Source organism: Sinocyclocheilus rhinocerous, unplaced genomic scaffold (assembly GCF_001515625.1).
Source record: "Sinocyclocheilus rhinocerous isolate Xijiao unplaced genomic scaffold, SAMN03320098_v1.1 scaffold31, whole genome shotgun sequence".
NCBI lineage: Eukaryota > Metazoa > Chordata > Actinopteri > Cypriniformes > Cyprinidae > Sinocyclocheilus > Sinocyclocheilus rhinocerous.
The window spans coordinates 78831-90863 of NW_015638575.1; the positions used below are offsets into that span (position 1 = coordinate 78831).

Genomic DNA, 12033 nt, shown 5'->3' on the forward strand with positions numbered 1-12033 from the left:
GGCAGCTGTTGAGAGAGAATGAAGCTATATGAATGAAAGCCTCCACTCTAGGTTTAACAGAATTGGAGTGAAGTTGTTTATGTACTCAATTAAGGTCGACAGTAAACTGATTGCTTGGGAATATCCCAAATCCCCCCCACCCTGTGCTCCAGTTACAATGAAAGCAGGTTTCCCGTGAAAATGAGGACAAAGACAGACTGCTTCAATCTGTTGCTGCAATGCAAACTGTGATTCAGATATCTTCAGAAACTATGCCAAAAAAAATAAAAAATAATAATAAATTAACCTTAAGGAACATGCAATTAATAGATTTATTTTTATTTGAAATGTTTTTATTTGCCAATATGAAATTATAATATATTATATCTTGTAAAATATTTTGTCAGCTTTCACTGTCACGTCTTATCTAACAACATCTCAACTCACAATTATTTATTATGTAATTCATCATCTGCTGCATGCAATCATATAGCAGAGTCTATCCAGTAGTACTAATCTTCATTATAAAATCAAGAAAAAAGAAAATGCAGACCAACCAAGAAACACTAGCAGAAGATATGAGAAGGAAATAGAGGCACAGGAGAAAGTCATGGTTGGGTGCAAACAAACACAGCTGGCATGTTTTCATCAAGGAAGGATTTACATAAACATAGTGTGATAGATCTCACTGCACCACATTCCTGTGAGATGAAAGCACATGATCGCATTCATGAGGTGAAATATACAACTGGTATTCATGTAACGTCCAGGGTGCTTTTTGCATGTCAGGTTTTGGCAAAACATAATGCTGAAGTGTATAATTTCTGCACATTTTAATGTCCACTAATGTCCCACTTAAGTGCTGTGGTTAAACATGAACAGAACAAAAATGAACAGAATGCAATGCACTGCAAACCTTGAAATCTCATCCATTCTATATGTACCTGGGAAAGATTAAAAATGACTAAGCCAATAAATTTAACCAAACTATTTTCCTCTCCACAACAGTTTCCAGAGAGCTCAGAAATCAGCATTATGAACCAGTGCCAAGCTGATGTCCACCCAACATCTAATCATTAAAAGCATTAAAAACACTCCACTGGGAAAACTCTCTTTCCTTGATTAGTCCCACAGCAATCAATCTATGTTTAACAAGCATGAACGAGAGCAACCAAACCCCCGATTAGGTGTCATTTCCTTCTCAATGTGGCTCTGCCAGACACTAAACACAGACCATGTAATTTTTCAGCTAACGCTGAATTAATTAACTAATGAGCAAGATTTCATATTGATGCATATTCTATCAGCGGGACCTCGTTCAAAAACAGCTGGGGGAAATGAAGGTGCGCTCACATATTACAGTATCAAGTACAGCACTAAATATGAATGGTTTTATTAGATAATGCAGACAGTCACTGAAGGAAATGTATAATTTTCCCTTTTTATAAAATAGTGCAGAGGACCAAATGAAGCACCATTTCCACAACGGATATCCAACCACATCAGCAAGAAATAATCAGCCAAAAAGGTTCAGTGCATCAATTCTATTGCAACTTTTATTTAACTTTACCCTTAGAATGCCTTTATAAACCGAGTTTAATAAAAGAATAAGGAGCATTTGAGAATATGAATGAGTCATCGTTCAGATTTTCTGTATGCACATGAACACAGTTTGGCTTTGTCATGGTAAAACATTGAGAAATGGGAGAACGGTTAGTATTTGTTGAACTAGCAGGGTTGTAAACATGCCTCATTTACCACAAACACAACCTTATGCATCAACACCTACCTTGGTGCTATATAAACCTGCTATAACACAAACCTGTGATGTGAAACTAATGCAGCTGCAGTCTCAGACAGCTTGGAAAAGATTGATGAATGTAATCAACTCTTGCGTCTGTCTGTGTGTGTCAGTCCACAGTCCAAACAATCTATGCTTCAATGTCAGGTAGTTACACAAAAGTGCATCTTTATGTCTTCAATATACATAGTAAAACATGGTTAACGCAGTCGTGTGGCCACTGATGTAAGCTGTAGTCTGGTTAAGACTTCCTGCTGTTCAGCGTTATGTAATGCTCTTGAGTCTTACAGCTTCAGGACAATTCAGTAGGGAAATGGATAATGATGATGTGTATTAATCAGTGTGCCTGAGTATGTATTTGAACCCAAATGCCAGGGTTAATTTTCAGCGGCTAACCTTCTGTTCAAAGCATTGCATTGCACTGTCAATTAATTTGATTATTCAATGCTGGATTGACCTAAAAATCAATTCTGAAATTAATAAGCTTATTAGAATGATATACAGTGGGCCTTTGGAAACTTTTGGACACTTACATCACACTGTATGAATGTCAGTGCATGACTTTCAAACATAGCTTAAAACCACACTATAATTCCAAAGATACAAATTTGCAACTTTATGCCATTATTCTGCAAGTTTATAGAGAACAACAAACTAAACATGGGCATGAAGTTTCACTCGCTACAAGCTCAAGGTGACCCTGACTTTAAATACTGTATGTATTTTTCTAGCTAGACACGCTTTCGTTTGTATAGAAAGACCCCTTGCACCCTGAAACACTGTAATTTACATATTGTAAGATCATCTAGTAAACAACACATTTTAGCTTTGTAACACACACACACACACACACTCTCTAAGAGATGTAAAAGCAATATGCAATACATATACCTCCTCCTACGTCTCATGAACTGAAACTTCATGTTCATATATATTTAAACTACATAAATTCTCGTTTATCACGCAAAAGGATTTCTTAAATGTATACAGTACATATATATTGTTCTTTCCCCAAGATGTTTTAAATCGGTATAAAATGAAAATTCACAGTGCATGTTAATCATTTTATTGTAAACAATTCATCAATGAATATTTTTCATCCTTGTAATTATTAATCATAATGTCCTGATCTTCTGGTGAAAAGACTAGTGATGTATGGCTGACCTCTCTAATAATTTCACCTACTTAAACCCCATCTCTTTCTTATAATCGACAATCTTGCAAGCTCGAATTCAGTTGATTGCCTCCATCCAATCAATTGACAGAACCAAGTCCCTCTCTACATTTTTTCTTTTTCAATAATTTAACTCAGATGTAGGTCACAGTACTTACAAAAAGATCTGCCTTTACTTCTATTTTGTCGCGACTTTATGAAGGAAGTGGTTAAATTTCAATCCTTTAAAAACTCCAAGCTTCAAGAAAACACTGACTCAAGGTCAATTTTTACCATTTTATTACACTACGACACTAACAGCAAGAGTATTAAACTCAGATCTGGGTACTCTGCAGAGGCTGCCACCATCTTCCCACATGGACAAAGATCTTTCCGTGTCCACTGCGGATGCTGCAAGTCATTTAGTTACAGCTGTCTCACTCCTACAAGCCGCCCTGGCGCTCATCTTACCAATTTCCATTTCAGATGAGCCTGTCTGTGTGCGTGCGTGGGTGTATGTGTGCCTGTGCGAGTTCATCGTGAACATCAGCACTGTGTGCATCTCACTTCAGAGTGAGCTTGGAGAGGTGAGATGGAGAAAGAATGACTTCCTTGCCCAAATATGGTTGTGTCGGAATTCCCCCGCATTACTCTTTGCTACAGTGCATTCCTATTCCCTGCACGTTTGGATCATACCATCTGATCGCAGCAGGAGGGGGAGTTTGTGCAGCTAGAGCTCATTACCTTTGACTGAAGGAACACTGTGTCCCCTTCCGTCCCAACACCTTAATCCATTCACAGAAACGCAGATGAAAAATGAGTGAAACGCGATTTCAATTTCAGTGAAAGGAGACAATGATGAATCCAGCTGAGATGCATGTGCTGGTACATGTGCCTGTGTATAATGAATATATACAATGGGGCTGTGTGTGTGGGTTCCTGCACACAAACACTGTTTAGTCTCTCTGCTGGTGTACCCTCCCGTGAGATCTCGAATGAAATGTCACAGCAAAGATTCCAGCATTTCGCAATTATCTCCTGCTGTCTCAAACACACACATACGTCAAACCATTCCCCTTCCTCTCACCTTCAATTCTACTGTAATATAATATATATACTGTAACTATAATTCTACTCTTATTCTACTGTATTCCTCCTCTTTCCCTCTCTAACTGTTAAAGACACCAAAATTAAAAGTATATAAGAAATTATATTTTGCATGCCTATTTTAGTTTCATTATGACAATTAAATTATTGTTTTCATGACAATTAAATTCTCATTACTATAATGCAAAAAACAATTTGTTATTACTGTAATATAGTTAGTAATGAAAACCATCCTGTTTATAATCATTTAAATAAGCATAAAATAATTTCAGTATAACAAATGCTATCATGACATTACATAGTGCAGTTATATTGTGTGTGTGTGTGTGTGTGTGTGTATTAATACACAAACATATATTTTTATTAGATATACATTTAATCATTTATCAATATGATTTAATAATTTATCATTATTTAATCATTTTTAGTATAGTATATTATTTCATAGTATTCAGAATTTTTCAGGGATTCTTTTCCCTTTTTCTCCACTTTTTTTCATTATATGCTACCTAGAATTGAAAGCAATATATATTATATGCAAAATATAATTTCATTTTTTTCTTTTGATTTGTGCTTGAAATATAAGATGAATATTCCCAGACATTTTTTGACAATTTACATGAGATTCACTCTGCTAGACTGCTAGCACATCATTTGCAGGGCGAATTTGCAATTTGCAGGATGATCAAGACAAATATAGAACCTCATCACTGTAACCTTACACGTTTGTGCATCAGGGTTATTATAATAGGTTTCTCTCATTCCTTGCCAATTCCATCCTCCGACCTTTCTCTGGTACCCACTCAAACCACTCTGCCTGGCAGACATGACAGTAGTGTGTTTGCCCTGCCAGTGTTTATTCATAACAGGCATGACAGAAACAGACCGCTCTTCAATCACATTATATCCATCATGGCTGCCAAAGGACCACATTAGCCTACATTAGACTGGAATGAGGTGGGATGGACCCAAAATATTGTCACATAAGCATATCACCTTTGGGTTTGAGCTAAAGACATCATAGCCCTGTGAATAAATGTCAAAAGAGATGCATTGATTGAAGACATGTCTAAAGACCAAAATACCTCTCAGACACCTAAGCATTTTGTAATATTAGATTTTTTATCAATAAACCTGAAGTGGATTTTAACACCAAGCTGCTTAAGTAATTATTTTAATTAATTCCTTTATAATCGCTCAGATTTTGTATCTGTGTGATTTTTATATGAAAGTACAAAAACATTTTGTGCCTGCGAGGACACAATAATCTGGTGTGGCAAAATAAAATCTTTCCCTCCTCTTTTTCTCATTCACTCTTTCAACATCACTGACATTCAAACAGCTGGCCTGCCTCTCGCCTACGAATCACACAGAGACAACAGTGCGGTCTCTCTCTCCATCTGGGTGCACACATAAAACTCTTTAATCTGGTTACTACTAACCCTTAGCTTTAACCACAACACCACATCAACAACAATACAGTCTTCTGTTACATTAGAGCACTGACTAAAGGCCCGTTCACACCAAAAATGATAACTATATTAGCGTCCACACCAACTCGAGATAATGTTCTATTTATTATAAGCATGCACTGCAGTTTTGTTGTCTGCCACTTTAAATGCCCAAGCTCTTTGACGCAGGATGGATTTTGATTGGCTGTCAATGTTTTCATCATTCATCAGCTGGAAAAATTCGTTCTGAAAGTGATTTCAAAGGTATTGTTCCTCTGTACTGTTATCCTTAGTCGTTATAGTTATTGTCCTTTGTGTGAATGACACTTAAACCTACACATGGAATTACTAGACTTAACCTTTTAATTTGTCAAAGTAGATGCCAGTAATTGCAATGCAATAACAGGTCTGCATGTTAGGCCGCTGCAAATGAGTGCTGAAGAGAATAACAATCAAACTAGGAGTACAGCATGACTCACAACTTATTTTATTTTATAAATTATGTTATGAAATATATTATACAATGTATTTATGAAATCAGAAGTACAAAAACAGTTGAATTTAAATGAACACTTATTTAGAGTTTTTTATAGAACTAATATTAGTTTGAATCACAAATTCTGTTAACCGGCCAGTCAGAAACTGTTAATGCTGGTTCAGATTAATTTACCTAAATATTAGCCAATTTATAGTCTTGTCATTACTAGTTAGAACCAGCCACATGGATTAACAGCCAATACACTTTGAAAATGGATTTTCAATGAAGAAAAGCAACAACAGAGGTCACTGTGGTTTTCAGCAAGATTCCAGAAAGCAAGACATAAATTAATAAATAAAACATGGCATAATGAAGGAAGGCGGCACACTCATAATGCGGCCATCTGTAAGTACCAGGCTTCTGCATAAAGTTGTAAGCTTTGCCCTTTACGGAGCTTTTATGATCTACTTGTCTCAACTAAGAATTCCCATTCCCTTTAGAGGTACACAGACAGTCAAAAACACAGATGCAAACACAGTCCAACAGCTTTCGTCCAACATGCTGTTAAGCTACCATCTGTCTTCCATCTAACAGCTGACAGCACAAAAACAAACAAAAATATTATTTAGGGAGGATTTTAATGACATCTATATTCTTTTAAGGCTCTCCAGATGCCTTGGACTGAGATAAGAGGAAAAGTTGAAACTAGGACTTGTTATATAACACCAAAACAAGGGTGCAAGGGGACACATACTGTGCTTTTCTAATTGCTGTGCATATGAATTGGGAAATCAAAACACACTAATTGACCTCACCCAAAACTCATAGCAAGCCTATAAAGAAATCCCCACTCCGCCCTGACAATCCACTTCATTTTATTGAGAACACACACCTGAACACAAAACAAATACACACACACAGAGAGATAAATGTTGATTTTGGAACAAGGTAGAGATCCATCAAACAAAGGAACTGCTCTGGGCAGCAATAAGTAATGTTTCGTTGTCATTAAATGTGACTTAAAGGTGATTGTTGACAGTTTTACCAGTTGCACTAGTCAGTGTAAATTACAAGTAAAATTGTAGTATATTAAATACATTTTTGTTGAATTATCCCCTAATATCTTCATCTGTTTGGAGGGAAAAGGGACAAAAAATATTCCTCTTTTAAGAAAATATGCATGAGCATAATTCAGCCTGAAATCTACATCAACAGAAGTGTGGCCCAGTAAGAGGCCAGTTCAAGCGTGGACATGTGGTCAAGGTGTGGGCAGTGCAGCGTGGTACGAAGGAAACTGCCTCCAACAGATGACAATATCTTTGAGGTCTGACTGTCCTACTCACCGTGGGCAAAGACAAAGCTGAACTCACTCACAACCCCTATGCTTTGGCAGAGGCACATTCTCACAACCAGACCGTTTGGTCTACGAGACACTACCCCCACACACACACACATGGAGACAGAGGCACATGCACGTATTGACACACATACTCCATTGGCCCGTGAGACACTGCCCACACACACTGGCAGATGCAGACTGAGGCACTCGTGAGCGCAGACGGGTGGATTTCAGCTCCCAGGGTGATGTGGGATTACTAAGCAGCTGCCAGGCGTACACACAAACATAGATATCGACACACTCCCAAAATCACACTTGAAGTTGGACAAAGAATTGCTGACAGATCGAGTTTAACATAAGACATGCTACATGAAATATGCACTCGCGGAATTCATTGAAAGAATGGCAGATTTCCACAAAACTGGCATGCCTGTCATTCAGGTTCTACACATCACACCTTTCATGTTTGTTTATTAAACAGTTTTATAATGTTTTCTGCTACTCTTAATAGTGTAGTGCATCTTTACTGAAAACATTTTAGGGAGTTTACATTTCTGTAGATTTTTTGCAGATTTCCCCCCAAAATCAGTGCAGAAAATGCAACAAGCATTAAAAGCATTTAAAAATTAAAAGCATTTAAAAAGACAAAGCAGCCAGTTACATCAATATACAGTAAAACAATTTTTGTTGCATAAGGACCTAGATTTTACTTTGGACATTAAGTAGCAACCCAACACAATAGCAAAATTGTTTATCGTACAAAAGTAACCATAAAAACAAAGAAATGCAATAGGCTCAACAATATGCAAAAAAGAATACTAGTTCAAGTGGAACCACTTTCTACCTAGAATACTAGAGCATTTTGTTCATGGTTTGAGGACCCCATTTGGTTTGAGTAATCCATCTATTTTGGCATCTCTCAAATTTGACTACTTTCTACTAAGTAACAGATTAAATAAAAAAGTTTCGGTAGCCTAATAAAATTTGGCTGATTGAGTCATTTAACTTGGTATGCTGTTCAGGTAGCATAAATTAAATCAACTATATAAAAATGTCTTAGGCAACAAGCCACTTCTCTGCAGTTTAGCCAGCCACTTTTTTTGGTTATGGTAAAGTGTAGTGCTGATTACTGTTTGTTTACCTGTTTTAGCTTTTTTTGAGATGGTCGAAACGCTAATTAAAACGTCACAGTTTCAGTCAATGGTTCAGCACTTCAAAACTATTCTGGTCGACATTGAAAAAAAAAAGTTTAACTAAAAACACTTGAACCAGCTAATCAATGTCTTCATGATTACCTGAAAACTAAGTGTGTTGAAGCAGATTGTTGTGTTGGAGCTAAATTCTGCAGGACCGTGACCCTCCAGGAGCTGGGTTTGACACACCTGCTGTAGAGTTTTACCAGACTCTCGACCTTTGATGTCAACAACAAAAGATACAGGGATCATTTCCTCTGCCCTTTTAAAAGTTGATAACAAGCCTATTTATTTTGCTATGGAACGATATTCCGGACAATTTTCAAAAGGAATTGCAAATTGCGTTACAATGTTACATTGTATTTTATGATTTGCATTTTGCAGTGTTTTGCCCTGCTGTCCGTGACAGAACCAACACAAATTTCTGGGTCACGTCCCTCCAGTTGAGAACTGCTGATGTGAAAGATGATGCCTGATGCTGTCAAATGGCCCACTACTTCGTTCTTCCATCTGTGAGTGCAGTTTATTGCTCCACTGCATCCGCTGTCTCTTTATTTCTTATAATAGAGGACCCCACTGTGGCCACACAATACCCATAATTATACAAATCACAGAGCCTAAAGAAGCCTAGAGACCCAATGAGGAATGAACATCCTCCCACTTAGAGCCTGAAAGGACAAAACAACCTCAATGCTCAAAGCTAGAGGTAACATTGGTCATGAGTCATGACTTGAGTTCCCACTTCTCAACGCTACAGGACATTGAAATAATGATCCCCAACAGAGGTTTAAATCATTTTTCTTTGAGCTGGCTACCGCAGATTACTTTCTAAAGTGCCTCAATATAGGTTTTGAAGTAGTCAATTATGGCTTCATCCTACCTAAAATCATCCTATCTATGAGAGAACATTGGAAATACGTAAGCTTGATGTCTTTAGTTAATCCTGAGACAATCAATCAAGTACAATCCAGCAGAAAAATGTCAATTTTCATCAAATGTCATAATATTGGAAATGGTTTCATTGTAAATACTCTGAAACTTCTACCTTCGACAAGAAGATAATACTAATGCATGCAAAATAATCCTGAAGGAGGATTATGTGGTCAAGAAACGCCCAGTTATTAAGTTGAAGTTTGTTTATAAAAGTTTCTCATCTAGTATTATATGGAAAAATTATATATCATGCAGTGTGACATGCATAGTTCATCTAAAGCTATTTTAAACCATTTTTCCAACGTATTGTTTTAATTTTAATATAATTATAATACATAAAATTTTATTACATCATATTATTTACTAGGCTATTTGTTTATTTTTTTTAAATTAAGTCACTGCAAAATTTATTTAACTATAATAAAAAGCAAAAGGTGATTTAAAATGAAGAAAAATCTCCCGTTTTAATCTAACTAAATAGATTAATATTGTGCATGATATTTGTCATTCCATATGCATAGGACAAAATGTACTGCATATGCCAAGATGTCTCATTTTCACATTAAAATATCGCCTTAAAAAGTGCATTTGCTACATGGTTTCTGGCAAAAACACTCTGTTCTCTTCTCTGCACAATTTTTCTCTACCCACAAAGAAAAGTTAAAAGCTTAGAAAAACGCCGCCCCTGCCCAAGAAATAATAGTGTCCCTTCATTTTCTAGCCAAGGATATTAGCTCCATGGTTTGGAATTAACAGCCTAAACATTAAAGTCCCTTAACAGACGTCTGCAGGATTGGACTAACACGCTTCACTGGGTCAGTCTCAGCAGCCACCAAGGTTTAGTTTGGTGAGTCAGGTGGTTTCAAAGAGGTATGCTACAACAGACAAGAGCTCCACAAGGGAAACGCTGGCAGAGAAAAGAAATAAAGTGCTGTTCTTATGCGTGTGCTGTGGAGATCCATGGAAGTGCATCACTCTTTCCTGATGGGACTCAGATATGCTCCATCTGTTTTACACAATCAGTTTCATACCACATTACCAACCGAGAACTCATTTAGAGCAAAACAAATCCATGGTTACAATTCAAACACACACACACACACACACACTAGCACCTTCAAAGACAGAGCAAGCATTTATATATTAAGCTTTTAACAAAGTCCAAAAATAAAGGAACCAGGGAACTTGAGGAAATGTCCAGAAGCAAACTCCTGAAATGTAGGCTATTTATCTTCTACAAGCATAAGTGATGAAATCACTCTAGGCACCCGAAACTCACATGTGTTCCAGTGAGTTACAGGTGAGATGACAGATTCAAGTATTTGGCTAAACTGGTTCTACACTGAAACCAGCTATATCTGCTTTTAATTACATGAGCCTATAGTTTGCATTATTTAAAGGGACAGTTCAATGTAAAATATAAATTCTGTCATAATTCACTTAGTTAGACAGTCTCAGTCATAATTCACTTTTATTGCAGTTGATGCAATACAGTGAATGGTGACTGAGGCTATCAGTCCCTCACATTCTGCCCACGATCTCTATTTGTGTCCCAGAAAAGAAACTGACACGTTTGGAACAGCATACATTTGAGTATGATGACAGAATGTTCATTTCTGGATGAACTGTCCCTTTAAGCAAGTTATTCATCAGCAAAGCAACTTTAAAAAGAAAACCTCTACATTCAAATGTTGTTTTAAGTTTACAACATGAATGAATAAATCTGGCACAGAATATAGGCTATAGAAAATACTCAATGCAGAGGAAATATAAATATAAAACTATTTAAGGCTGCCTATATAATAATAACAGTAAAACTCACCTTATAGACGTTCTCCGTTATACGGTGCACCTCTTCGGTCCGGGACATTTTGGAAGCTTGAGTCAGAACCATAGACGAGAATTTGAATTTCTACTGCAGGAAAATGTTTCCGAGAAAACACAGGAGGAGGAGAGGAGAAGACACTGTATCATTCAAACAGAGAGTGTCAGAGGCAGAGGAGGATGCGGGAGCTTTTATACGGAACTCTCCCACTGATGCCCACGCGCAGCCGCCGGAGTGGCGGGAATCCACCGGACGCGTTATCCTCGTCACTGGAACTGCGCTTGATATTCAAACGGACTCCGCCTTTTCTCCTTCTACGCTGCGAGCGAGCGGCGCGACGCGACGCGACGAAAGAGCTTCCCTGGTTCTAATGGGAGCGTTCGCGTGACATGTTTTGTCACATGCATCTATCGGATCGTAAACAGACTGAGAGATCTTGAGGCAGGTGCACATAGGCTATTAGATAGGAATAAGATATAGGTTGCAAATAGGTAAATGTGTAGATTTGTACTGTTTGTTTGCTTAAGTGCATCAAGTGGAGTGCAAACGGTAAAAGGTCTTGAGGCAGGTGTGACACGCTCTCTATTATGGATTAAAAGTGTAAGTGAGTGTAAACCGTGAGAGATTCTGAGACAGGTGAAAAGCGTTTGGTTAATAGTGAATATTGACCTATTGTGCGTACCGTTGTGGCTCCTGCTGTTAGCAGGGTTACAATGTTACATTGTATTTTATGATTTGCATTTTGCAGTGTTTTGCCCTGCTGTCCGTGACAGA

General features: G+C 37.4%; 1 protein-coding gene across 6 annotated transcripts in view; it reads right to left on the reverse strand.

Annotated features, from left to right (window-relative positions):
- LOC107749842 (brain-specific angiogenesis inhibitor 1-associated protein 2-like) overlaps positions 1-11461 on the reverse strand; it is a 51890-nt gene extending 40429 nt beyond the window's left edge. For all 6 annotated transcript variants that reach the window (XM_016565033.1, XM_016565032.1, XM_016565031.1 and 3 more), the window contains exon 1: positions 11257-11461. In XM_016565033.1, coding sequence (XP_016420519.1) covers positions 11257-11328 — 72 coding nt within the window. In that variant the 5' untranslated portion in view covers positions 11329-11461. The remainder of the gene's footprint in view (positions 1-11256) is intronic.
- Positions 11462-12033: the final 572 nt, after the last annotated feature.